Source organism: Agelaius tricolor, unplaced genomic scaffold, assembly GCF_023055355.1.
Source record: "Agelaius tricolor isolate 1412-34295 unplaced genomic scaffold, bAgeTri1.0.p SCAF_10, whole genome shotgun sequence".
Lineage (NCBI taxonomy): Eukaryota > Metazoa > Chordata > Aves > Passeriformes > Icteridae > Agelaius > Agelaius tricolor.
The window spans coordinates 2,625,169-2,652,584 of NW_027269270.1; the positions used below are offsets into that span (position 1 = coordinate 2,625,169).

The window sequence follows — 27,416 nt, forward strand, 5'->3', positions numbered from 1 at the left end:
CCTTTCTCTGGTGTCACCTGCAGAGTCCCCTCATGAGGGGTAAAGGGGACAGGCAAAATGACAGGAATGGGAATAAACTGTCATCTTCAGTCCAGAGAAACCAACAGCAGGGGGAAGGAAGGTTTAGCAAAGGTTCATGGGGTTGCCACTCGGCTACTCACCAGATTGACACAGACATTGATCAGAGACCTAAGGTGAGGCAGGAAGGATATGATAGGCTGCCTCTGAAGTGTCAAACAAACCCCTTCAATCAAACTGCTGGCAGGCTCCCACTCAACCTGGCGCCTGCAATACAACAGTAGGTGCCATTAGCCGCGGGCTCCTGCCCCCCACCAGACGCCCAGACACGGCGACCGACACACAGTGACAGACGTGTCACACAGCCACGATGGGTGTCCGGGAGCAGCACGGAGTGCCCGCAGGGAGAGCGCTGGTCCGGGAGGGCACAGAGGCACAGAGCAGAGACGAGAGACGCGGCACAGCGGCCTGGGGCTGCCCACACACATCCCTCCCCTCATGGCGGGAGCTGCTCTCACTCCCTGGTGCTTCCTTGTCACTGAGGAGGGAGGCCACACAGCGGTGTGCCTGTGTGGGGAAAGGCAGAGACGAGAGTCGCTGCACAGCGGGCTGGGGCTGCCCACACGCACCCCTCCCGTCACGGCAGGAGCTGCACTTCACTCCCTGATGCTTCCCTGCCACTGAGGGAGGCCACAGAGCGGCCTCAGGTGTGCCTGTGTGGGGAAAGGCACAGAGCACAGCGCAGAGACGAGAGACTCGGCACAGCGGGCTGGGGCTGCCTTCACTCGGCCCTCCCCTCGCGGCAGGAGCTGCTCTCACTCCCTGGTGCTTTCCTGCCGCTGAAGAGGGAGGGCACACAGTGCTGTGCCTGTGTGGGGAAAGGTCTGCTGTGCCGACACCGTGCACTCCATCTCGTGTGCCTTTGGGTGTTCCCGCTGGCATGAACAAACCCCATCAGCCTGAGTGCCCTCAGTGGGAACCTCTGCAGCTCCTCTGGCTGCTCCTCAGTGTCACTCCCAAACACACTGCCCTAAATGTAAACTGGCCCAGGTGTATAATCTTCATCTCCACCTCCTGAAGCACCCAAGTCCTTCATTCCAGGATCCTTTCTTCCCTGACACTTTGCTTTCTTCACCAAAACAAAATTTAGGGATCACTCCAGATGCTGAAAGGATTTCCCTTCCTAATCACAACCATCAAAGTGGTTCACCCCCTTCATCTCAGGGCCTGACTCTCTGCAGGCATTGTAGTTCACAAGCCAGCAGCTGACTGCATTTACTGGCACACAAAGACAAAAGGCTGGCACAGCTTGCTAGCTCAAGCCTTAAACAGTACCCAAGTTAAGCTCTTCAGGTAACTTCTCAGAGCCACATGGGGAATCAAGTGTTCGCTATGCAAGCTCTTCTCCAGACCAACATAAATCTCACCTTTGGGCATCCACTGTCACTAAATCCCCAGAGCAGAGGTTTGTTCTGGTTCTTACATACCCACTGCTCCAGCAGGCACTGGGTTTGGAGTGGGATGCCCACAGGAGGCAGTGTGTAAGATTCTGATCCCTGAATAGCCCAAGGGATGGCTCCTGGGCTCCTGCACCCAGACCCATCCCAAAGAGACTGCTTGACTCAGTGATGCTCAAATCTAGTTGCTGCATTTGGTCCAGTGGCTTTGCTGTCCTTTTGTGGACAAAAGAGTAATTTAAGCCAAGCATAGATACAGCCATAGAGAGAGAGAATATGAAAGGAATTTTAATTTATGGATGTCCATTCAGCTTACATGAGGAAGAAAGATCTTCAGGAACAGAAAGCCCTATCTGCCTTTGAAGCAGAAGAAAGTATGAGCAGGGAGAGAAGAAATGAATGAGAAACAGGCAAGACATGGCAAAGAATCAAACCAACAGGACAGAGAAACACCAAAATTTCTGCCTCTGAATTCTCTAGAAGGGTGGAGTTTTTTGAAGCAAGTTAGCCAAAGAAAAGGACAGTGATGCCAGAAAGAAGATATCACCTCCCTATTATTGTTCCATGTTTAATTCCTATTGGGACATAATTCTGATGTTCTCTAACATGATTTGGCTTCTCAGCTGAGACTGCCAATGAAGTGCCATTCAAGCAGTTGAGGACATGTGCCCATGAGGGTGACCAAGAGCAATGCCTCTTTTTACTCAGATCACTAGAAAATTCACAATTCTGAGTGATTTTATACCACCCAGACTGGATTTGTACCACTGCCTCCAATCAGGGATGTTCCACAGTCAATATTTCTTGAAGTTTCCAGAGCCTGTACATTCCCTAATGCCACTGTGTGATCTACCAGGCTTCCACTAGGCATGGACCTGAAGCAGCTGATGCAGATCTTTGCCTTTTACTAGGGAGCAATCAGAATCTACTGCATAGCTCCTGACTATTTTTGTCTTTACAGAGGACATAACAGTATTGCCATGCTAGAAATACTCTTACTACTGTCTAACTTTAAAAAACTCACAGCAGAAGTTAATTAAAAGGGCAATGAGATGGAAAAAAATTTGAAGACTTCTTTTTGGGAAATAAAAATGACATTTCTGGAAGTTCTCTCTTTAGCTCTTAATAACCACACTGCTACCAGAAGACACAACAAAAACATCAACATAAACACACTTACAGAGATAAAAACACCTGTAATTTTCTGGTGTGTTGTAAAGACTCACTGCAACACGACAGCAGATGACGTACCCACACTTCAAGGCTTGCAACATCAGAAACGGACCCCAGAGGGTTTCCAGACCACCTGCTCACCTCAGAGTAGGCATCTTGTGAATTTTATTGAACATACGATCCAATCTCTTTAGGATGAGGATCAGGGCAGGTCTCACCGCCTCGGCTGTCCAGTCGGTGATGGGCAGCATCTCCATGATGTAGCGCCGGAGCCCGCGGCTCTCCATGGTCTGCGTGTCGTAAGGAGCCAGCTTCAGCAGGGAGTGGGCGATTTCTGCCAGCCTGAAACCACAGGGGATCGGGAGGAAAGTAAATACAACCTGCATTCCTGTGCCCTCTCTTTGGCTTCTTTTCTGCCAAGGTCAGGATTCAATAGCAAGATGGTATTTCTCGTTGGGACTCAGATGTTTATTAGTTCTTATCTATGTTACAATCTTACAAGCCATGAGTTCTACAGCACTTCTCTCTAAAAAAGGAGCCCCATCTCTTCCTCTACAAGGCCTTTTAAGGATAAACTGTCCAATTAAGAACTGACACCTAAATTATTTTTACTTTTAACCCAATAACCAACCACCCATGCCTGCAATGCTGATTTTTTTTTTATCCAGTTACACAATACTTCCCAAACCCAGAAAGAAGAAGGTGAAGAAGAAAGTGAAGAAGAAGGACCAACCACCCTAAAACCTTCATCTTGCTTTATATATATTACTATATTCTAAAACCTTAAACTCTTGCATTTTCCATCATGTGCTATTACAAACTTCTATTCAAACTCCACACCCACAATCCCAGTTCTATCATTCAATTTTGGAAGCCTTCTCCACAGCCTCAGGTCAAATGCAGTGTTCTTTTCTTTTGGGGGTCAGTGTCTGTAAGCACAGAAAGTGCTGACAAAATTCTCAGCATCCAGGATTCTAACATTTCTACACATGTGCTAATGAACTAGCATATAAATATTCATGATCCTAGTGAAAAGAAAATGGTGCAAAAGTCAAATGTGCTGCTATTTATATTCTTGAATCTGATACCACAGTTCTGGTCTGTTAAGACTGTTTTGCTGGAATCACTGTTTATATTTATGAACATATGAATGGTCTAAATATTACATTAAATGCACCAAGGGAACATCAGGAATCACAGATTTGGGTGGCTAAAACCAGAGTACCTGTGCTGGCAGTAAGACTACAGAATTGAAAATACCTGTGAAATATAGACCTGACACCACCTGTTTGTCAGCTAATGAGTGATTTGGTTTTGTTCTGTGCTTGTTTTCAGCATTACCACTTTAGGAGATATCATTGTGCCATTTTCAGGTGTCAAGTTTTAAAAATAAAGCGTCCACAGGTTTACACAACATGTCCTTTGTAGGATTGCTCCCTGCAGTTTTTATTTGTTTCTCCTAACACCTCTACAGATTGTGTTGCTGTTGCTTTTTCCACTATCCCAGATGGCCTTGCCAATGGCATTTTTTTGTGAAATATCATGGCAGCATTTGACTTACACTTGCAGTTTGACAAAAATCTACTGAAATACTTGGATATTTGTGGTAAGCAAAGACCAAAAATAAACCATGAAACATCAACAGACTTTGTATTGGATGATTACAGTACAATCCTATCCATATTGTGGGGGCTTTTTCTGAAATGCATCCAACTAATGGAACATATTTCTATTCTCTTTATAATCTGCCTAGTAATATCAAGGGCAACAAGTTCCTCAGATTAACCAAAACTGGTAGAAAATTGGTGTTTTATCCAGTATTTCTTTATTATTCCTTTTTTTAAACTGCTTTGTCCTACTATGAAGTAGGTCTGCTTTCTTAAGTGCTGTGAAATTTAAATTATCATATAATTAAGCTTCTTGGCCTCAATACAGTATCAGTTCCATGCAATGATATATATAAAAACTTCCTTATGCATTATAAAATATGAGATCCATTTCATCCAACTTGAAACATCAATCTCAATTAATCTGCTAGCTCCTTCCTAGCAGAAATAAGCAACCTGGGAAATTTTTATCTTCCTGAAATACTGGGATAAACAGTTGGATGCACATCTTCCTTTCCACTGGGTGAAAAAAGATCTTTGTGACTTTTGCACACCAAATATTTGACTTTTAAATGACTAAAATTGGGTAAATTCTGTCTGAAGTGGCTAGCATTATCCTGTTTTCTGAAGCCTCTGAAATGGCACCTGTCAGCCTCCCAAGACCATGAGTGTCCCATCACATCCTGTTCAATCTGCTCTCCATGAAGAACTGTGTTTGTCCTACAGTGGTTAAATCCTGTCAGTCGTGTCACTGATACTTATGAATTTATGTTAGGATTGAAATTTGTTGCTTTGATTTAGAGATAACTGTGATTAAGCATTTTAGGTCACACCCCTGACAAAGCAGCTATTTCCAGCACTTTCCAGGAGACTTAAAGGAATCAGAGCACAACGCATTATCTGCTGTAAATCAATGTCAGCTTTACTGCTGTAACCTCTGACCATGAGAGTCAGAGGTTTTCTCTCTTGAAAAGAGAAAAGTATTTGCCAGCTGCTAGTGTAAATGAAAAACTGACAAAATAATCAGATCTATTCCCTCTTGTCCCAGTTATTGCTTCCCAGTAGCAATTTATGTTATTTTGTGTTTACCATGAACAGCAAACTCAGAGAATCAGGCCCAAAGTGCTAGGAGGCCCTACCCCAACGTCTTCCAGGTCAGCACCACGTGAAACCATCTGCAGTGAGCATCCAACCCCTGAGCTGGACTCAGTGCAGCACTTCAGGAAAAGACTTGTGCATCTGCTGCATCACATGCTGAGGTGCTGGGCCTGTAAATGCCCTCTGTCCCATCCTTCCCTGCATTTCAGGCACTTAGAAAGTGGCTGTTGTGCTTTTCTTGCTTGTGAGCTGCTGGCTGCAATGCACAGTGCCACTGGAGAGGATAAATGTTGTATTCAACCAGGTGGGCAGCTTCCCCAGCCCCTGCCCTGCAGAGACAGACTTATCTTGTCCTGATACATCAGAGGGAGCTGTTTCAGATGAGGGTCAGAATGAGACCAGAGGAAAGCTTAAGAAACCTTCTTTATACACAAGCAGCATCAGTACAATCTGAGGAACATCCAAAACAGCTTCTGCGTTTCAGACAAAAACATGCAACTGCACAACAAAAAAGTGATTCCATCTGTTACTATGAAAAAGCAAGAGTTAAAAGAAGGGAATCCCCCTGAGATGAACAAGTAAAAGCAGAATGCCTGTGGAATACCTCATGTGGGACTTCACATCCAGCAGCTCCAGAGAAGTCACCCGGGGCTCTCCAGCCAGATTCTGCAAAATCTTCAGCCTCGGACCACAGTGCTTGTAGAACTCTGTGCAGATATTCAGCAACGACTCCCGGGGTCTCCTGAACTCCTCCCTGGCAATTCTTTCATCCAGCTCCTCTCGGGGAAGACCCTGGCCCTCCTCCATTAAGTGAAGGTTCTCCCTGGAGGATACAAAGTAAGACACAGTAGAGACTGTTATATGCTGTGGATCATCAGGGATAGATTACAACAACCTCTCCATCTTCTTTTTGTAACAGATGCTTTCCTCTGCAATTGAAAGAAAGGTAGTTGCATCTGCAATTGAGAAACACAAAAAAAAGGGAAGTTATAATCTTCCAAGTCTTGCTAAAAATGTAAATATTTTCTGTATCAACTATCTTTTGATACCTTCCCTGACAAAAGGCTGTCTGTCAGAGCAACCGTGTGTGGGAACATTTCGTCACACATCAGGGGAGACTGGGACAAAATTTTACTGTACCTGATAAAGTGTAGTTTGGCTCCCTGTTCTGGGTACCTGGGAAAACAGAAACAGTGAGGTTGCAAACAGCTACTTAGTAGTGCCTAAATTTGCCTTTCTAGAAGAGAGGGACACTGTTCTAGCCCAGGGGTTTATGCACCATGGTCAGGATGGTATCTTGTGCCACTGGAACAATGCCTATGCATAGTTACTGACCACACTCAATTGCCTTTATCTCCCAACTTTCATCAAAAAAACATATTCCTAGAGTTATTTGCCTTATTCTGAAAGGAAAAATTCAGGTTTAAAAACCATAGCTCTCTTCAAGCGATTTCTCTTACTGATTTTCACCCCAGTGGTCAATCTCTTTCACAAAACCAGAGCTCACCAAATAAAAAGAATACCTCAGAGTGGGTTTTTTTGTTTTATTTATAATTTTCTCTTGTTACTTCTTTTTGAGAAAGCATTAATAGACCCTGCATCACTTGGCTACCATGTCCAAGACTTGAACAGCAATCATTCTAACATTGTGAGACTCCTGTTGTTGCTAGCAGATGTCTGTTGCAATGAAAACACAACAGAAGAAACAAGGAAACCTGGAGCAGTGCAAAAATATTTTGGCTCAGAGGCTGAATGTCTGATAATGAGAAAAATTTGGAAATTTAAGTCAAGATGCCTGAGTCTCACTGCACTGGGAATGTCTACATTGTCTGTCAGCAGATACATATTAACTGCTCTCCAAAATCAGCAGATAGATAGTAAAATACTATTTTCCATTACACCTTATTCTCCTTAGAGTGAGCAATCTTGCAAATTAAGTAAATGGCATATGCCCACTTCAGACTTCAGCATGTCTGGTTTATCTGCTGGTTTGTCATGTCTGGAGTTTATCTGCTTCTCAGATCAGGCACTGAAAGTCAAAGCCATGTTTTAACCATGACTGAATAGATTTTAAAGAATAACAGACTCGTGCCAGGAGTTACCAACCAAGATGTGTACACATTTATAAACTGACATAATAGCCCTTGGATGATCCATGCAGAAATTGATTTCTAAATCTCTTGAATTAAAAAACTAAAAAAAAAAATAAAAAGACAGGTAATTACTTGGAAAACCCCAGAAAACAGCTACCCCAGCTTTTGCTAGTCTACAATTCCCTTCCAGGTCAGCACAAACATTCAGATTTTTAGCAAACTAATCCATAGTCTGGCCAGAAGAAAGCAAGGATGCCGCTGCAAAAAAAAGTCACAATCTCAAATGCTTGTGGGTGGATTAAGCCCTTCCTCTATGACCAAGTAAATTGTCAGTGGCCTTGTTTATTTTGCAGCAGCCTAACTGGAATGGCCACTATGGCCAAGGATCAAAATTACAGTTCACTGGTGCCATGTCCCTCTTTGTTTCCTTCTTCTGTGACAAAGTTCTTTGGTGTTTTGTTTTGTTAGGGTTTTTTAAGAAGGACAGGAATATTTCCAGGCATTCTTTCCACTTCTCTCAAGCTGTCAGTTACCCTTCCTGTGCTATCTGTAACTGCAAAAAAAACCCCAGACCAATGTGGAGGAAAGACATCACAGGGGATGTACAAGAAAATGGGAAAGGGAGCAAAATAAAACTAGAGGAGGTGCCAGTGTCTGAGAGCCTCAGCTGATAGGCAGTTTGAGTTTGTACAGGTGTTCAGCCCCTTAGAACAAGGCCAGAAGGAGCTGACCCTTCTGCTGGCCAAGCATGCTCTGCCCACTGGTCACTTTGACACTGGACTCAGCAGGAAGCAAAGCAGAGAATGAGAGAGCTTCAGCAATATACTTCCAGAGGGCTGAAAGGGGAATGAATCATTTAGGATGTGTGTCCTCCATTTTGATACTCTGGTCTTCTGTGGATTTAAACTAGAAATCCTAGTCTTGGGTATTTTGGTTATCATCAGAAAAGCAGTCCTGGGGAATGTGCTCTTTGGATGTGACTCTTTTCTCCCACAGTACAGTACCCAGAGCACTCCCTCAAGCTGTCTGAGGCCAAGCACTCTGAGCAAACCCAAAGAACAAAACAAACAACTGTTTCAGAAAATGAAAAAAGAAAGAAAAGCCTTACCTGGTGTTCACACCTGCTGACATGGTGTGGTTTGCTGTTGTGGTCCCTTTATGGCCTTGGTCACATCGACTCATCTGTGGGGCTGTCATAGGCCTGGCAGAGAGGAGGTGAACAGCACACTACACATTAAATCTAACAAGCACACAGAAATTCTCCTTTTGCTCTGAGAACTTGCACTACTTTTACCAAGCCTGAAAAACTCAAGCTAAGCTGCGTGTTGTGGCCTCCTGGGCACTCCCTGTCCCTGCACAGACAAGCAAATGCAGGCTCAGCCCCTTGGCCCACGTGTGTTACCTGGTGAGAACTTCTACACTGTACAGGAGGGCCTGCAAAGAGGTGGCAAGGGCACCCATGGAAGCAATCTCCTCACGAGCTGCTGTGCCTGTGTCCACCTGAGACGTCTGGCGCTTCAGCTTCTGCAAGTAACAGGGAACCAGGGCTTCCAGGACCATCAGCATCTGGAGGCTGGGAAAATAAATTCTTGGTCACTTTTATCTTGTCATTCCTGAGCTCACATTAGGTAGAGGCTTAGGTTTCTGTCTGAAGACCCTGGATCTGTAACTAGGCAATGATTTCATTGCTTCTCACTATAAGTCATGAACCAAAGAAACAGTTGGATTAGGAACTTCAGGGGGGAAACTGGATGATGCATGAAATGATAATAACGATAATAACAACAACAACACTACTACTACTACTACTACAACTACTACTACTAATAATAAAACCCCCCTGGACCTGGATACCCCACTGGTATCTTCCAGATGTATCATCCATTTCCTAACAAGCATTTTCCCTTCCAAAGACTCTTTTTCTTCCCCGATTCCCTCTTGCAAACTAACAGATGTACTTTGGAGCTGGTGTTACGCCTAGGAAGGGGTAACAGGCAGAGGCTTGGCCTCAGAGAAGCCCCACACTTTGACTTCTTTATCCTCTGCCTCCATTTGCCAGCCTTGCTTTCACATACCATACGTAGCTTTTACGCCTTTTCTGAGTGTGCACAAATCAAGACAACAGATTTTCACCTTCTGAATGACTCAGGAGCATAAGCCACCACTGTCACACACAGCTTGATGGCTTCACTGATGGAGAAGGTCAGATCTTCATTCCCATAGCAGAAGTCTGAGGGAGTAAAGCAATATGAGAGGACTATCACACAATCACACTAAGTATGAAAGGAGCTAACACATTTCCTTTTCCCTTTCTCCTCTTGCTTGCTCTTCATGTTAACAATGCCAAATAGGCTTTTGGACAGATAAAAATCTGTCTCTGTAAAAGAAAGAAATGCTGCACTCCTACTTGAACCCTACTGCCCAGGAACTCAGGAGGTGAAACAGCTCTGAGCAGGTCACCTGCTGCTGAGCAAAATACCTACAGAGTCCTGTTTCAAACATCACCCCTCAAAAGCTAAGTCTTAAGCTCATATATGGCAAGGACACATGTCAAATTAATGATAATTTTTATGCTCCCTGTGCTTTTTTTCTTAGATGTTCCAACCACACAAAAAGTGATGCTGCTGCACCACTGATGGCAGGAGACAGTTTTATATCTCAAAAATCAAGTCCCTTTTATACTCATAGCCAGATGGGTGCCAGCACAGAAGTGACTCTGTTTTGCTAGTGATTTCAGAAAAAGGTTTCAAAAGCACTTAAGTCATATACTACAAATATCACTTTGGTCATAGTTAGTTCTGGGCATTAAGAAACCAGAAAGGATAATATTTGTACAAGAATAACATTTTTAATAGAACAATAGTCCTGTTTTCAGAAGTGCCTTTGGGCAGGAGCCCAAGTCAAAGTTGAGGTCCTAAAACATGTAAATAATAATTCTGATCTTCATATGGAAGATACCAGACACACAACATATCCATCTAAAGTCTCATCATCAACTCATACTTGAGAATTTTCAGAGATGTTTTTAATTTTTCTCCACAGAAACCTCCAAGATTTTATACAAATGTTTGGTACAATCCACAATGAGGAAGAAATATCTTCTGTTTCTGTATGACTTTATATTAAGCTTTCTATATTTAATATAATCCCACTTTATTACAAAGCTTTAACTCTAAGGCCAGACAGGCTTCACAGTGCATCAAGATAACCAGTATTTAAGAGAAATGCAAATTTGGAAAACAAGTTGAAGATCCTTATAAAAATCACAAAGCATCCAAATTCTTAAATGCAGCATTGCATGGATTACATCAAAAGACAGAATGTCCTGGATACACCCTAGAGCCATATATATATATTCTGCTTTATGATAAATCAACAGCCTCCCCAGGAGCTCAGCACTGCTGGATGTCTGAATGATATCCATCATCATTCACTAGTCACAGTCTACCCATGGGAGAGGATGCTTTTGTTTCCTGTCCATGTGGAGCAGAGCACAGGATGACACTGATCCTGACAGCATAACACAGTTTATCAGGCACCTTCATTCTTCACTCACACATGTTAAAATTCAAAATGCCAGAGCCTAGTCTCAGACTAGAAGGCTTTAAGCAAGAAAAGTAGCTTTGCAATAAAATTAATTAATAATTCTCCTCCTGCAGAAAATACCAAAAGGATGATGGTGATAAAGCCAATCTTAAAAGCCCCATGAGGCACAGGAGACAGATAGGACATTCCTAAAGAGAAGGGCTCTGAAGAAATCATGCTGCATCAAATGTCTGTTGACTCAATAAACAATAAACCAGAATTACCAAATACAGGATGCTTTACTATTACCTAATGACTTGAGAGGCTTTTCTGCTTTCACCAGCTCTAAGATGTCCAAAATGTCTGGAGTCTCTCCCTCCAAAGACTGCAGCAGGTCAAACAGGCACTGAGCTGACACTCCTTTGCTGGTTCCATTGTTTGTAGCATCCTATTCCAACAAGAGACATTCATGTCATCCCAGGAATGTTTATCTGGAGGTGTGGACAACCTTTGTTTTCGACAAAGGGTCTACATGGAATTCAAGAACTCATTGCTTTCAACCAGTGAGCCTTGCCTGACTCAACAGACTGCTGCTACAGTAGGAGCAGGATCTGAAAACTGCACACAGATCTTTACTGCCATGTGAAGGACAAAGATAGGTGTGCTGACTTCAAATTAAGATCCCATTAACATGCCTAAAATGTTAGAACATCATTAATGAATATTTCAAAACATGACTAATCTAGTCTTAGACTTCACATGTACTAAAACTTGGTATTAAGCCTCTAATTCCTATTGCTGGATTCTAAGAACGGATTTGCATTATAGGAGTTATAAGCCATTGTAACTCCTAAAGAGCTATAAGCCATTACAACTCTTTAAATAGCCATGTAAGTCCTTTTATAATACATTTATAGACAGAAATTTAAAGTGAGACCACATTTACTGGCCTGGACACCAGCAGTCTGCCATCTCAGCGCCCTGCTCCATCAAGTGATGCACAGAAGCATTCAGAAATAAATCTGGACCTGGTTCTGTGCAGCACTGAGAGCTCTTTGCCTGTGACCTCTGATGGGGGCTGGCTGCACTCACAGGATGCAGGATGCTTCCCCCCAGACAGGAGGATGGCTCTGACTCACAGGGAACTCCAGGAGAGGGGCCACGCTGGCAAAGAGCTGCAGGATGAAGGGCTTGCGGTGCAGGACGTAGAACTGGCGGCACGCGAACTCGATGGCCTGGCGCAGCTGCGGGTTGCTCTCGTAGTCAGAGTACACCTGGGCACATGGAAAAAGACATGGAGGCTCTGCTCCAACTCTCCACCTCCTGAGCCCAGATTCAATCAATTACAGCACTGGCAGTCCTGATAGGTTTGTCTAACACACTGTTAAGGATGGAGACTGGACCACTCCTCCCTGGCAATGCATTTCACGGTGTCTTGGGTTACAAGATGTGGCTGGGGCTGTGTGTTCCATCCCCATCTGTCAGAGGTGGGGCAGGTCTCTTCTGTTCATGGGGCAGTTTTCTTTATCTCTTCCACAACCCATGCTCCCTCCAGGAGATCTCTTCTGTTCATGGCCACTGAGTGTCCCTGCATGGCTGATCAAATTCCATCCTCCCACTGGGAGATGCTCTGCCCAGGGGAGGAGCCAAGCATTCCTACCTGGATACAATCTGACCCTGGGAACACCACAGCAGCCTTTGCCCACTGCATTCCCAGAGGAGCAGCTTTCTTCTCCACTGCATTCCCAGAGGAGCAGCTTTCTTCTCCACTGCATTCCCAGAGGGACACCAGGCCCATCTCCAGCAGCCCTGGAGCTTCAGAGGAAAACTCCCCCCTTGTGCAGGATCCCTGCTCCAGCAGAACCACAGCTGGCACTGCAGGAGGGCTGAGGCACCATGGGATGGGACTGTGCCACCACCCTGACACACAGGGGGTCTGGTCCTAGTCTGACTCTGGCAGTGGTGTTTTGTATTACTGCATTGTTTATGGGTTTGTTTTTTTTTTTTCCTTCCCTAATAAAGAACTGTTATTCCTACTCCCATATCTTTTTCTGAGAGCCCCTTTTCTTTGGAATTGCTTTTTTACCTCCTAAGAGTTGTATTGTAATAATTCAGTAGTTGACAATAATTGAGGGTGAGGATAGGAAATAATTACAAACTAATTTCTCTCAATATGAAGCAATAATGAAGGGAGAATGCTTTGCAGGACTGGTTACTGTTGAGAACTTCAAATTATGTTTTTTGGCTATTTTATTTCAAAATGTCTTGTTTCTCATTAATAAACTCATGCACTGCTTAATTGGATCCAATTCATACTTACCTAATCATGTAAGGCAGGATATCAGACTTTCCAGCTACTACAGAGCTTGTTTAGATAGCTAAAGTAATCACTGGGTCTAATTAATGTTCTCTGTTAACCATGTGAAAATGAACATGTATAGGGATTCTTCTTTTTCTGTATCTGCATTATAATACTAAATCTCTACTTAGATATGCCTTTGAGCCCTAGAGAAATAATCCTATCTTTAAAAGAACTATTTTTTATATTTTATTTTCAGTTGCTGATTTTTTTTCAAGAATCAACAGAAAAAGAGGCCCACTTGATAATCTCAAATTGAAGAGAAACTCCACCTCTGACACTTCCAATATTTGTCATCACTCACAAGAAAAGACAAAATGCAGTTTTTCATAAATGTTTTGAGTTATTTTCATACTTTAAAAGTTAATGTAATTTAGTTTCAATTAGCAAGTAGTAAATCCAGATATTTCAACTACTTCCCAAACTTCAGCCATCCCAGAAGCAAAAACCATGGAGAGATGCCCAAGGTTCAAAAATTGCCCGAACCTTTCACATTTCTGTGTGGAAGTACAGAGAAAGGAAAACAGACATTTATTTACCTAACACAATGGAGATCAGAAAATTTAGCAATTTACACAAGCAGGAAATAGAAAGCTAATTTGGGCCATCCCACTGTTGCCTTCTTGGGGAATCTAAAAGCTCTCGTGAGGACTCAGCAGATCAAAATTTCCCTGTTGTCAATTCCATCATGGAATCACAGGATGGTTGTAAGGGACTTTAAACCCCATCCAGTTCCACCCTGTGCCATGGGCAGGGACACTTTCCACTATCCCAGGTTGCTCCAAGCCCTGTTCAAGCTGACCTTGAACTTTCACAGGGATGGGGCAGCCACAGCTTCCCTGGGCAACCTTTGCCAGGACCTCAGCAGGCTCGCAGGGAAGAGCTCACAGAAAGTTCTCCCAGGAAGAATTTCCTGCCAAGTTCTGACCTGCAGCTGCTCCCTGTCAGCAGGCAGCATTCCCTGGGACTGCCCATGGGCATGGCTCACCTGCAGCATGCTGGGCAGCACCCACTGGTAGCCACTGAGGGAGAAGAGGTGGTTGAAGTGCACGGCCGTGTTGATGACGGTGGCGGCGTACTGCCTGAGCAGGGCACTGTCCTCGGGGTGCAGGATCAGGGCACCGTTGAACACGTTCAGGAACAGCATGATCTCATCCCCCCACGGGAACTCGCTGGGCATGCCAAGGAACATCTCTTCCAGCAGCTTAATCCACAAGCTTTTCTGAAGGGTGTCTAGACCAAAGAGCTCTTTGCCGGCTGCAGGGGAGAAGAGCAATCAACAGCAGTCAGCTCTGTCCACCACAGCCAGCCTCACCTCACTGCAAAGAGCCATCCCACAACCATCACCACAACCCCATGACCACCCTTCTGCCTATTAAAAATTATTTCATCCATCCTGTGTTTCTTTAAGTGCCCACAGGACTTGAGCAAACCTCAACTGAAAGCATCAATATGAAGACGAAGAATGATAAATATCGCACAGTTCATTAATCTGCTGGTTGGACACTCTTCCCTTAAAAAGTGGAAGATCTGAGCTTGCACGTGCATCATTTGCCCCACACAGAGGCTGTGCAGATTTATGCTCAGGTTTTATGTCCCAGGTGTCCCACACATTTCAGGAAACTGATGCAGGGTTACAATAATGCTTCTGAAATCAAGTGCCTTAAGAGCTGGTACAGAACTTGCCAATGCTTACTACTGTGCAACAATGGCCTATTTAACCTATTTAGCATCAGGGTGGAAAACCTGCTTTACACCCAGAGCTAAGTTTCTGGGTGGACTGTTACTTTATCCCTGCTGCAGAATCTGCCCAGTCTTCCTTGGATGTCGACTGCTTCCTCAAAGCAGATGGCAAAGGACTTTGAGCAATCCTTTTTAGGTAGTCTCACACATAATTTTAATAGTCAATTAAAACTTGTTATCATTTGGGTCCAAAACAAGTAGCCTTGCCTGGAGAATTCCAACAGCCCTTTCTGTTGCTGTGCTTACAAACAACAGCTTGGGTTCTGTCATGGTTTCCCTAGGAAGAGATTCATCAGCTTCCAGAAAAGCTGCAAGCCTGTATGCTTCTAAGGCAAATGAAGTACTCACTGTGAGGCCTTAAGGAGCTGGAAGAGAGGCTAGACAGAGTTGAGAGGAATAAAGAGGACATTTGTTGAAGTGCCTTCAAAGGCCACACCCTGGCAGTACGGGAGCCACAGTTGTGGCTCTGCCTGGATGGCTCCAAGGTGGAAGCAGAAGAGAGCTTGGTCACGAGATCTCACATTTTTCTAAGTTTTGGTCCATTAGCATATTAGAGCTAATTGTCCAATTACAGCTCCAGCCCATGAAGTCCCATCCTTCTTGTTTTTCTCTCTTCAGTCCACCCTTGTTTATGCTCTTGGGCCTGAGATTTGGATCAGTTGTCCTTGAGAAGGAATTGTTTTGTCTCCCTACTCTGTGCAGAGAGCTCACTATCCCCTAACATGAAGCCCAGACCCACACTCTAAAGCAGCACAGAACCTGAAAAATATAAAAGCTAAACCTGAGGGATCAACTGAAACCTTTCTGCCTTGTCCAGCCCTCCAGGAGAGCTGCCAGGGGCTCATACCTCGGGGGTCACTGAAGAGCGAGAACTCGGCGTCGATGGCACTGCGGGGGAAGGAGGGCAGGCGGAGCAGGTCCTCCTGGAGCATGGACACATGGGACTGCTTGTGGGCTGGAGGGATCTTCTGGGTCAGGGAGATCAGGAACAGCACCCGCCCCACCTCCTCCAGCTTGCGGGTGAACACCTGGCAGGGAAACAGAGACAAAGATCTACATTGGCCTAATCCAGAAACTTTGAAAATGCCCATGAGCAGGTTCATTTCTAGGGCTTGCTCTTGACAAGGTTTCTGCTGTTGAGATGACTCCAAGGTGTTAGAAAATCTTTTTTTCCCAGCCTTGAGATTGAAGAAGAAAACAGGATTCTTTGGCTCTCATTCTCAAGGTTGTTTATTTTATTTTTCTATAACATTTTTTCCCAGACCTGCCGAGGTGGCAGGTCGGGTTGAGGCACACTGACCACCCTCAGGTGTGGTTATCTTTTTATACTAAAAACTATGTGTATTTTATTTACAATAATTTTTTAATACTTATTACTTATGTTAGACAGTTTGTCTCTAAATTAATCTAGAAGTGCTACTATCACAGTAGAAGAGGCTAAGAAGAAGTAGGAGGAAGGATAGGACACACCTAAATTCTTCTACTTTGCTTCTTGAATCATCATTCTAAAACTCCAAAATTCCACTTTTCTACTTTGTGATAAATTCACTATCATTTATTCAAACTCTCGTGGTTTGTAACTCTTTGTACAAAGTTGGTAATTGTTTCTATGGGTTAAAATCGAAGGCACAGGTGGTTTTGACTCTGTGCTAAGGTTTTTGAGCTCTCTGTTAAGGTTTCGAGTCCTCCAGGGCAGCTGGAGGAATTTCTTAGGGTCTGACAGCTCTGATGCTGCACTCATGGCTGAGAGGATCACGGTGAAATTCATAGAGCTGGTGCTGTTCCTCTTGCCAGAATTTGTGTGCCACTGTTCTCCAGCCCAGGTCTCAAAGGTGGATTGTGTTTGTAAAAATGGATCTAACAACACGTTCAGTCTTCTGGAGGACCCGAAATGGTTGCGAAACAATTTTCCACTTTGCCATGGGTTTTTCTGTAGATTAATGTAAGCCCCAAGGTGGTCAGAGAAACCAACCCCAAGCTGAAAGCCACATGTTTGTATTTCCTCTCTTCAAGGCCCTAGACTAGAGTCAACAAGAAGCTGGAATTGCTATCTACCTTCTGGGATAAGACATCTGGCCATGGAAAGTATTTGTATAATTGTGAAAGAAAAGTAGCCAATAGAACAAAGCAAGTACTTTTCCAAGTAAAAAAGTACTTTTTTTGCTGCTCAGTGGTGGTTACTACAGTGTTGCTTTCTTTGCTGAAGCTGGATGTTTTCCAGCAACATCTTGCATGACTACAGAGAGGCTAGCAAATGTGTGATACAAGTTTTACCTTAGAAATATTTTGGGCTCTGAGTGCTCTAAATATAAAAATGTGGAAAGCAAAATAATGCCCTGACAAAAATGTGAAGCCCATTTAAGTATTTTTGGATCATGTAGAGTGTATTAAATTCATTTATTTGTGGGACACCTCCTAGAACCAGAGTAATTTCTGTCAGAGACACAACCAAGTTGATCCCAAGTAATTTCAGATTTTTAATGACTCTCTACTGACAGATGCAGCACATTAAATATTGTCCTATTCTGTGCCATACAAATATGAGATGGCATTAACTTTATTTTCCATTATTTTAGCTGCTGGTAGCTCTTAAGCAGCTTTATAGCTGCCTTTTATAAACACTCATGATGGTATTTTCCTACTCTCAGTAAGAACTACAATAGCTGATTTTTGGCTACAAAAACACAACTGTAAATATTAAATGCATAATGCTTAAGCACATTCCTGCACATCCTTTTTTAAATTTTCTGCAAAACGATCCATTATAAGGAAACTGGCTGGACAGAGTTGGGGAGGGGGGAATTCACACCCCACTCTAATCTTCCTGCAATAATGTACAGAATATATGGCCTCAAGGCAGATTTCACCCTGACTGCTACTTCTCCAGCAAAGCTTTTGATCTGCATGCAGCATGAGGAAAAGCCTTTAAAAGGGGGGAAAAAATATTTTCAGGGTTTTTTTTTCTGGTTAGAGGTATGAGATACCTGTTTCTGAATGAGCTCTTGACCCTTTTCTGGATGCATCTGCACCAGGTTGAGCTGGGGAGAAACTGACCTCCGGAAAGGATAAATATCACGGACGTAGGTCTGCCAGGAAAGGGAAAAAAGTGCATTTTAAACAAATGCAATCACTATGGCATCACTCAACAGAATGGAAAAAAGGGCTCTTTAGCCCTTCCTGAAGGGCAGGGGCTTTCAGACAGTGTCAGGCATCATGAAAAAGCACAAACAGAAGAGAAATTTGATCTGTTCCAAGAAAATTAGACATTCTTGTCCTCTGCCTCTCCCTTTTCTCTCAAATTCCAATCTTTCACCACACACAGCTAAAGATGTGATGCCCACAGACAGAACTCTATTTATAGGATGTTTGTTCTTCTTTACATAACCCTGATGTTTAAAAAGAAGCCAGGTGAAAAGTCACACAAACTTGATCTCTGCCTTACCTTGTTGTAATGAATGAGATTCCAACGCTTATCCATTAAAAAATAATGAGAAGACTGAGTTTCAGGTATGTTAAAAAACTCCAAACACTCCTGAAAAGAAAGAAATCAAAATATCCTGTTACTTTTTAGTTGTTTTGTACAAATACCACAACATCCAAAAGAAGAATATCCATCTAATAATTTATAAAGGCACAAGCATGCATGCCCCAATCAGACTGGCACACTGGTGTGGCTTTGATTATTTATTTCTTTTGTTAATCATGAAGTACCTGAGTATGTTTGTGACAATCAAGGCATGCTGACCTCACAATCCTGAAGACTGGTGTTAATCTTGATATCACACATATTTGTCTGACTGTATGAGCCATATGGGCCTGGGTATTTATCAAGATTTAGTGAGAAGTGGTATGCAGAGACACTGAAGTTCTGGCACTTCAAAACACTGAGATGTGATTCCCAGTAAAATTTAACACAATCAGTCAAGATTGTGATTCCCAGTAAAATTTAACACAATCAGTCAAACTGAAGGCTTTTACAAATCTGTTTTCTATGTGGCTCAACTAAAACCACCCAGGAATTTTTTGGCAGAAGGAGAAAGTGACCACATAATAGCTCCTGGATACCAAAATACTGTTGTGGCTACTGAGCCATCATTTTCACTCTGATCTTGATCAGTCTCTCCTCTCTAGTGCTGATAAACCCAAACATTTAAATTATTTGTGTATTTATCAAAAATATACAGCAAATACCCAGCAAGCTGCAGTGTCTCCAAATGTAGTTGCATTTGTGAGGTTTGATTTCAGAGTATTTCTATTATCCTTAAATGTGAGATCCTGTTTATTCCAACCAAGGTCCCCTGATAGGGAGACAGACATCCCTGTGAGCAGAATTTCCCTCCCTGACCCTGGGACAGGATGATCAGGCAGAATGGATAGCTGGCATGCAGGTATGGCTGGTAAATTTAAGTTGGTCCAGCTCAAACACTCATTCCTACCTTCAGCAGAGCCTCAAACTGTGTGTCCTCGTGGACTGGTAACTGTGTGGGGATGTCACACTCATTCTGTCCGTGCACAACAAGGGTTTTTGTGCCTGGAGGAAGAAAAGTTGTTGCATTTTCCCTGGCCTCTTTAATTAACTCAATTTCAAGAGACTGCCCATGGAGGAAAAGTGGTACTTGAAATTCATTTGTGGACAGGCAGACTAAGTGAGTCCTGTCTAGAACCATTAAGCAGTGTTAACATATTCTCACACTTCCACAGTTTAATGAGAAATTGATCTGTTCTTAAAGGATGAGCTGACTTTAGCAGCAGCTGTCAGCTCTGAGGAAGAAACATGCAAAAGGTCAAACCTGTTTATCAGCAAGCTATCTCAAGCCTGAATGATAGAGTTTTACAATGATGCTCCTGCCAGCCTTGCACAGCCCAACTGGCACAAAGCTCTGGGCTGAAATACTGTTCTAATTCACTTTCTGTCTGCTTCTTTTAGAGCTCTTAAAGTGGTTTTCTGAATCTCAAGGAATCAGCAGTAGAATTTACTGACTGAATACTCAGCTGAAGGAAAACTGCCTTAAAATATGCAGCCATTTGTAAGAGGTTTTTTTCTGATCCAGTTCTGATGTATCTTACTTTTGGTAAAGTGGGCCATAAACTTTGAAGTGAAGGAAATTTAAAGACTTATTTCTTATACCTGGCATTGAGGCAGTCACCAGCAGCTTCACTTCACACTGTTCCTTCTTCATGGTCTGTTTGAGATCCTTGAAGAAGAGTCCTTCAACATAACCCACCACTTCCCAAAGGAAGGTGAGAGTAGCAGAAATGGCATCCATGCCCCATTCACACGGAGTCCGTACAAAATACATGATCAATCCTACCTGCAGGTAATGAGAAAGAGGAATACCAGGTTGTACACACTTTTTAAACTGTGCAGAGTGCTGTATAAACACAGAATAACAGTATTGTTCTACCTTTCTTCATTCAGAGGGATAAACTCATTAAACTTTCATCCTGAAATTTTATATGTATTAAAGAACAATCTGCCTGCACTATTCTTCCTTTTTTCTAGAGATGATGAGGACTGAGGACAAAAAGTACTCTTGCCTTAAGCACCACTGCAGATGAGGAGAAGGGAGAATATCTGCAGTTAAAGATTTCATATTTTTTATGCTCTGAAGTGCTGCCATGTGGACAACTCACAAACTATAGAAGGCTCCCTGGAGAAGCATACATCTTGTCTGCTTCACCTCCTAACTACATTTGTCCACAGTCTTGAAAGAAGTTGCTAGATCTGCTCCAAGAGGACTGTCTGTCAGCAAAGCACTTTCTGAACCCAAATTAAGTAAAATAATTAAAGGTTTCTGGTGCTGGGACCCTTCTAATTGTCTTCAGCTCATTGGCCAAGGTTCAGTTCAGAAATCCATGACAGGTTGCTTAGGGGTTTAATGAAAACAGAAAGGTTCCTTTTCCTCTCCCCAGAAGGCCAGAAAGCCTCGTGGAAGCCTGTGTGCACCCACAACCAGGAGCAAGTATGAGCTATATAAGAAAAATTGAGTGCATTTATTGCACACATGAAGGCAGAGCAGAGATTCTGGGCTGCACAGTGAGCCCACAAGCTACTCACCAAGTAGTTAAAGAGGATATGAGATGTCTGGGCAGGAAAGTCTCCAATATTCAACAAAAGCTTCCTTAGCATATACATCAGTTCATCCTGGAAGAAAAGCAAAAGTTTTTTCTTCCCACCAAAAGTGAAGAACAGATTTCTCCCTTTTATCCTTTGTTGCTTTGTTTCCCCCCATTTTTCCACAGTGCCTTTTTCAGCTTTGTCTCTCAGTGCATGAGGTAAAACTATACACCTGTTACTGCTCCCAAAAATTGCAAAATAAGGCCCAGAGCACTGCACCCAGGCCAGTGTCTTTTTCCCATTTTACCTCAGAGAGGCCAGTACCTCCTGTTGCAATTTGTGCTGACTGTAACACTAGTGATTGTGCACTGCTGTCCCTGTGCTTATCCCAGATGATCTGTGAACTCTGGTTCATCCCACCTCATCAGCTGTGGCTGTGGGGTGGGAGGAGTGGGCAGAATCTACCTTCCCTTCTTTTGGAGAGTGCCTGCCTTAAATGTAGGCTAAGATATTCCTCATGGTGTGAAGGGATTATAGAAGGGACAGAATCTCACTGCCAGCTGAAAAGAGACAGATGGTATCACAAATGTCTTCTTTGGCCCTTATCCTCCAACCCCACAGCAGGTTTGAGCCAATGTTGTAGGCATGGATATGCACAGGATAATCCATGCCAGGGATACACCTGTAGGGAAATACACCTGTTCTGTGTTCTGTACTTGTGGTTGTATGAAGAGATGGTGAAACAACAGCTTGCAATGGCTCAGAGGCCTCTGAGGTTGGACAGATGACAGCTTTCTTCTCAAAGGTACTGAACACACAACCTCTCTGACCAGAGATGGTGTGGATGCCCCATCCCTGGAAGTGTTTAAGGGGAGATTCAGAAGGTGTTTGTGGCACCATGATATTTTCTAAAAAATCCTTTCGCTGGGATTTCTTCTCCTGCCAAGATGAAAAGCCTCAGGTTCTCCATGTTTTGCTCCTCTGGAATGTGATTTAGAGAATTGCTTACCCAGCATGTGAATTGTTTTTACTTAATGACCAATCCCAGTCTAGCTGTGTCAGGACTCTGGTCAGTCACAGGTTTTTATTATCAATCTTGTCTAGCCTTCTGATGTATTCCTTTCTGTTTCTTTAGTATAATTTTAGTATATGATTTTCTTTTAATATAATATAATATCATAAAATAATAAATCAGCCTTCTGAGAACTTTGGACTCAATTCATCTCTCACCTTGTCCTGGGGACCCTCAAAACACCCCAACAATTGGTGACCACAGGTTTGAGCAGCCTGGTGCAGTAAAAGGTATCCCTGCCAGTGGTGGGGGGCTGGAAGTAGGTGATATTTAAGGTTGCTTCCAATCCAAAAAGTTCTGTGAAACAGACACAACCTTCTGACCTTAAATGAAAGCTTTGTGGGCAATAGCAGAGAAGTCTCAGGAATAGTAAGTCCACCAACACCTTGGCTTGCTCAAGGAACAAAAGGACAACCTTTCCTGACATTTCTCAGATTTAATATTCATTTTAGAGTCAGTTCTTAGGTAGTGGCTTGAAAGCTGAGGCCAGTAATACTATTGATATCATACACCAAATATGCAGCTGAGAAAGTGATATGGAGAGTCTCCCTGCCTCCTACATGGTCAGAACCAGCATGCTTTTCTTCCATAAATCTTGGATAAGCCACAGAGACACAATGCCACCCCATCTTTCAGAGAACCTGAATAGAGTGGCATGAGTGAAGGCAATACTGCCTATGCCATGTTCACTAAACAACTGCTCAAAGCTTGGCTGGGAGCAAAAGCATTGCTTAGAGCTGATCAATCAGCTGTGTCCTGTTTACATCAGGGGACAAAGACTGAAGCCAAATGATGGCATGCTGCATTATAATAGCAAATGTTCTTTCTCCAGTGGTGTCCCTGGAGTGCCTGTGCTGGCAGCTGTGCTCCCCTGCCCTGAGGAGCTGTGTCCCTGCTGGCAGGGGCAGAGGGTACCTGTCGATTGCTGATGGTGAGCTTCTCCAGGAAGTGCCGCAGAACTGTAGAGGGGTCCTCAATCAAGCAGTTCCACAGGACCTGCTGAGCAACAGCACTGACTGGGAGAGAGAAAGGAAACCAGGTCACAACAGTCTCTTGGAAAAGCCACGAACTGCTATACTTAAAAAAACCTTCATAGTTCTCTTCCTTCCTCAGTTATATTTTATACTGAACACGCAAGACACTTTGATGCACTGGAACTCCTGGTAACCGCTGCAGTGATCCCAGTAATAATAATCACAGGTCTACTATTTCTGAACCTTCCCTAACTACTGGTGATATGACAGGAAGCCCTTCAGGACTGTTAAGGAATGATAAAGAAATAACTGATTGGATTCTTAACTCCAGATGGAAAAAGACCCAGCAACTGAGAGATATAAATTCGTTTAGTTTGTTTTGTTCATGCACATAAGTTCAATTTCATGGTGATTCATAGAATGATTTGATCTGGTGTTGGTGAACAGTATTAGATAGTCAGCAGGGAATTGTGTTGATGATCAACTCCCTGAAGTGCAATTAATTGCAATTCTCTGAAGGTCAACAACAACATAGAATTATTCATTATTTTGTTTTCAGTAGTCATCTCCTGATCACAAAAATCACACATACATTGTTTAGAGGGCTGGCTACATACAGCTAAAACTGAATACAAAATGTAACAGGAAGTTAAATGCACAACTAGCTGACATGACTAGCCAGAGATGAAGGAAGCAGAGCAGCCCACCAAGCCCATCAGGTATTACCACTTTCAATAAAACAAATACAAGGAAATGTACAATTAATTTACAAAGCCATCATAGGCCAATCACCAAAATGTTCAGGCTGTGTGTAGGTGGCTTTCTGCTTGTCATAGGAACACAAAAATATGAGTGGGAATAGATCTCCAGAGGTCTTCAGTCCAAGCTCTGCTTGGAGCAGGCCTGTCACCTACACTGGGTATGGTAACCACAGCTATGACTAGCCAGGGTTTGATAACCCCTGTGCATGGAGAATCTACAGAAATTAAGCTCCTGGTGATTAACTCCCTTCACCATTTCTAAACTGAACTTCCCAGGTTGTAAACTCTAAGTCAGTGTTCTTCTAACTCTCTGTTTCCTTTGAATCACACCAAACAAGCCTAGCTCCTACAAATACTCTTCAAAGAACACTTGTGTTAGGCCTCTTACCATCCTTGTATCCCCCCACTCAATATTTTCACCTTCTCAATATTTGTTTTTAATTAGGGGCTTTTTTAGGGTCCCGAAAGGGCAAAAGCCCCTCAATGCCAAACACAAATTATGTAGAAAATAAAAAAGAAAACCCTACAAAGGTACATTTCTATTACAAATCTGCATTCAAACAGTTTTGAAAGTGGTTCTGCCATCCTTAAGCAACAATCCCATGAAGTTTAATCGAGGTCAATACCAGCTACTCCATCCTCCCGGACTTCTCCATCTTCCATCAGATGGACAATGGGGAGCACTGCTGCACAGATGCAGGCTGGAAACACAGCCTGGGGTGGCTGGGGCACGTGGTGGTTTGGAGTGTGCTCCGTAGTGTGTTCTTCATCTGGAGCAGCGAGAGGAAGAGGAGTTAGGGAATGCACTGTGCTGCTATCCATGCAGGTTAGATAAACATTTATGTTAGTGGCTCTACACACAGAACAAAGATCAGAACACTGTTCACTGTGCAAGCATGACAGGTTTGCTGCTATTTCAAAGTACAAATGGAGCCTCCAGCCGATTTCCTGATCAAGAATTTTCACTGCAAATGTGTAATTTTTCAATTTCCATTTCTTTTCTTGTAGGCAACCAGTTCCTTTTGCTAAAATCTCTTTTTTTTTTTTTTTTAGAGTGCTCCCTGTAGCACTACTCTCCAAGCAGAACACGAGAGGCAAGAGACAACAGGGGTGAATAAAATAATGAAGGGCAGTAACTTATTATAAAGGAGCTCAAGCTTGGGAATATATTTGGCAAAAGGAAACACCAGAGCTTTATGGGTCAATAGGAAAGGCTTCCAGTGAATGAAATCCTAGGAGGGAATGCTGCAAAGTGAGGTCACCCACCTTCTGCACTGACTGCTGAGCGCACTGACCACACAGAGCCACGGCGGAAGGAATAATTCCTGTGGGAGGTGCTGGAGGTGCAGGACGGGCTCACAGACAGGCGGCGGGAGGCCAGGTTGGCAACTTCTTCTACTGACAAAGAGAACAGGAAATGTCAATCCCAATCCAGGCTTCAAGGAAGCTTTTGAAGGACAGCAATTGCAACCCAGTCAGAATGCTGAAGAGTCAAGTCAGGTAATTTTGTCAGGAGAGACAATTTAAAAGCTCTGAAGATCAGTCAGAGAGGTAATTTGCTCCTGCTTTGGGAAACAGCAGAACATTGGTCCATAAGAGTGTTCAGTGCTCTGGTGCATCACATTTTAACAGAGAAAACCCTGAAAATCCCTGGGAAAAGCCCTGAAAAAAACCCTGAAAAAACCCTGGAAAAAATCCATTAAACATAGAAAAAAAGCTCTGGAAAAATCCTGGAAAAGCCTCTGGGAAGAACACAGGAAAAACCCCTGGAAAAACCTCTGGAAAAAAAACAATAAACCCCTGAAAAAAAAAAAAAAACCTCTGGAAAAATCCTGGAAAACCTATGGAAAAATCCTGGAAAAAACTCTAGGAAAAACTCCTGAAAAAACTGCGGGAAAAGGCCTTCAAAAAACCCTAAAAAACCCTAGAAAAAGCCCTGGAAAAACATTGGAAAAACCCCTGGAATAATCGTGGGAAAAATCCTGGAAAAACACTGGGGAAAAACCCTGGGGAAAAAAAAAAACAAAAAAAAAAAAAAAAACAAAAATAAAACAAACAGGAAAACCCCTTGGAAAAATCCTGGGAAAAACTCTGGAAGAACACAGGAAAAAACCCTGGAAAAGCCCCTGAAAAAACCTTTCCATCCACTCCCTGTTAGCCATCATTGTTGCTGGTGCTCAGTTTTTCTTAAGAACTAGGATTTCTGCTCACAGATTTTCCAGTGTAAGATCTCATCTACTCTCTGCTCACCTAATGGCACATACCTTGGAATGCCTTTAATGAAGTCTTTGTGCTCTGTTAGCCTGGGCCAGTAAAACTCCTCACCCACAGACTAAGCTTATTGTGACTCGTGCCATGCAACTTTGGCTGACTCAAAGTTTGGTACTGAGCTTGATCTGGTCACCTGGGCTCCCCCAATATTCACCACAAAGGCAGAAAACCCCAGGGGCAATTCAGTATATCCTAAGTTGTGTTTCTTAAGACAGATACAGCCAAAGAGCAATTCCTCCCACCCTTTAATTATTAAAGAGTTAAAGTTAGGAAAGATGGATTTCATTCCTAGTGTTGCATATTCTCTTGTGTTAAATCCTGCAATAAACTGGGAATTTTGGGATGTTAAATGCTGTCAAGTTCCACTGAAGTTGGGGCAGATGGAGTCAGTGTCTTTATCACCCAGTAAGAACTCAATATATCCAAGGGTTTGTCCCTTTTTTGGTACTAATTTTCAAATACGCTTTTTCTCAATGACTTGGACTCATCAACAACTGGATGTGGTTGAGACCTTCCCAACACTAAAAATCAATTTTCCTGGACATCACTGCCCTAAGCAGTGCTCCATAATTTTCAAACACACTTTTTCTCAATGACTTGGACTCTTCAACAACTGGATGTGGTTGGGACCTTCCCAACACTAAAAATCAATTTTCCTGGACATCACTGCCCTAAGCAGTGCTCCATAATTTTCAAACACACTTATTCTCAATGACTTGGACTCATCAACAACTGGATGTGGTTGAGACCTTCCCAACACTAAAAATCAATTTTCCTGGACATCACTGCCCTAAGCAGTGCTCTCTGTTGTGGGAAATGCTCTCAGGTTGCTGGAATGCAGTTCCTGGTCCCAGAGCACACCTTCTTCTTCCTGCTCAGAGCTTGGTGTACAGGATGGCTCGTAGCAGGCCTCCTGAGTGATGGGGATGGCAGTGATGAGACTGGCTTCCCTGCCCAGGCGCTTCTTCTCTTCCTCCTGCTGCAGGTTCTTCAGGATATGCTCCGCTCGCTGATGGGAACGGGACACAGCTCGGGCAGAAAATGACTTCTGTTGGGAGCAAGAGAGAAGAAACAAAGCCTGAAGCTGTTAGGTAAGGTGCACACAGATTTTCTGACAAAGGCTTCACCTCAGTGATGTTCAGCAGCTCAGTTTCTAAATATAAATCAGACTAGTGCCAGCTGAACAGAGATTCACCAGGAGAATTAT

At 43.3% G+C, this 27,416-nt stretch overlaps 1 protein-coding gene across 13 annotated transcripts in view; it reads right to left on the reverse strand.

Annotated features, from left to right (window-relative positions):
- Positions 1-27,416, reverse strand: part of UNC80 (unc-80 homolog, NALCN channel complex subunit) — a 126,057-nt gene that overhangs the window by 26,450 nt on the left and 72,191 nt on the right. For 11 of the 13 annotated variants that reach the window (XM_071434348.1, XM_071434346.1, XM_071434345.1 and 8 more), the window contains 20 exons: positions 27,071-27,257; positions 25,205-25,336; positions 24,565-24,708; positions 23,119-23,219; positions 21,132-21,218; positions 20,202-20,385; positions 19,510-19,604; positions 18,516-18,605; positions 18,058-18,159; positions 15,921-16,101; positions 14,319-14,587; positions 12,111-12,245; positions 11,281-11,419; positions 9,580-9,676; positions 8,849-9,019; positions 8,555-8,647; positions 6,494-6,529; positions 5,958-6,176; positions 2,790-2,990; positions 162-285 (listed from right to left, as the gene is read on the reverse strand). In XM_071434348.1, the coding sequence (XP_071290449.1) occupies positions 162-285; positions 2,790-2,990; positions 5,958-6,176; positions 6,494-6,529; positions 8,555-8,647; positions 8,849-9,019; positions 9,580-9,676; positions 11,281-11,419; positions 12,111-12,245; positions 14,319-14,587; positions 15,921-16,101; positions 18,058-18,159; positions 18,516-18,605; positions 19,510-19,604; positions 20,202-20,385; positions 21,132-21,218; positions 23,119-23,219; positions 24,565-24,708; positions 25,205-25,336; positions 27,071-27,257 (2,787 nt within the window). The remainder of the gene's footprint in view (positions 1-161; positions 286-2,789; positions 2,991-5,957; positions 6,177-6,493; positions 6,530-8,554; positions 8,648-8,848; positions 9,020-9,579; positions 9,677-11,280; positions 11,420-12,110; positions 12,246-14,318; positions 14,588-15,920; positions 16,102-18,057; positions 18,160-18,515; positions 18,606-19,509; positions 19,605-20,201; positions 20,386-21,131; positions 21,219-23,118; positions 23,220-24,564; positions 24,709-25,204; positions 25,337-27,070; positions 27,258-27,416) is intronic. The other 2 variants (XM_071434344.1, XM_071434351.1) reach the window with 1 other exon arrangement.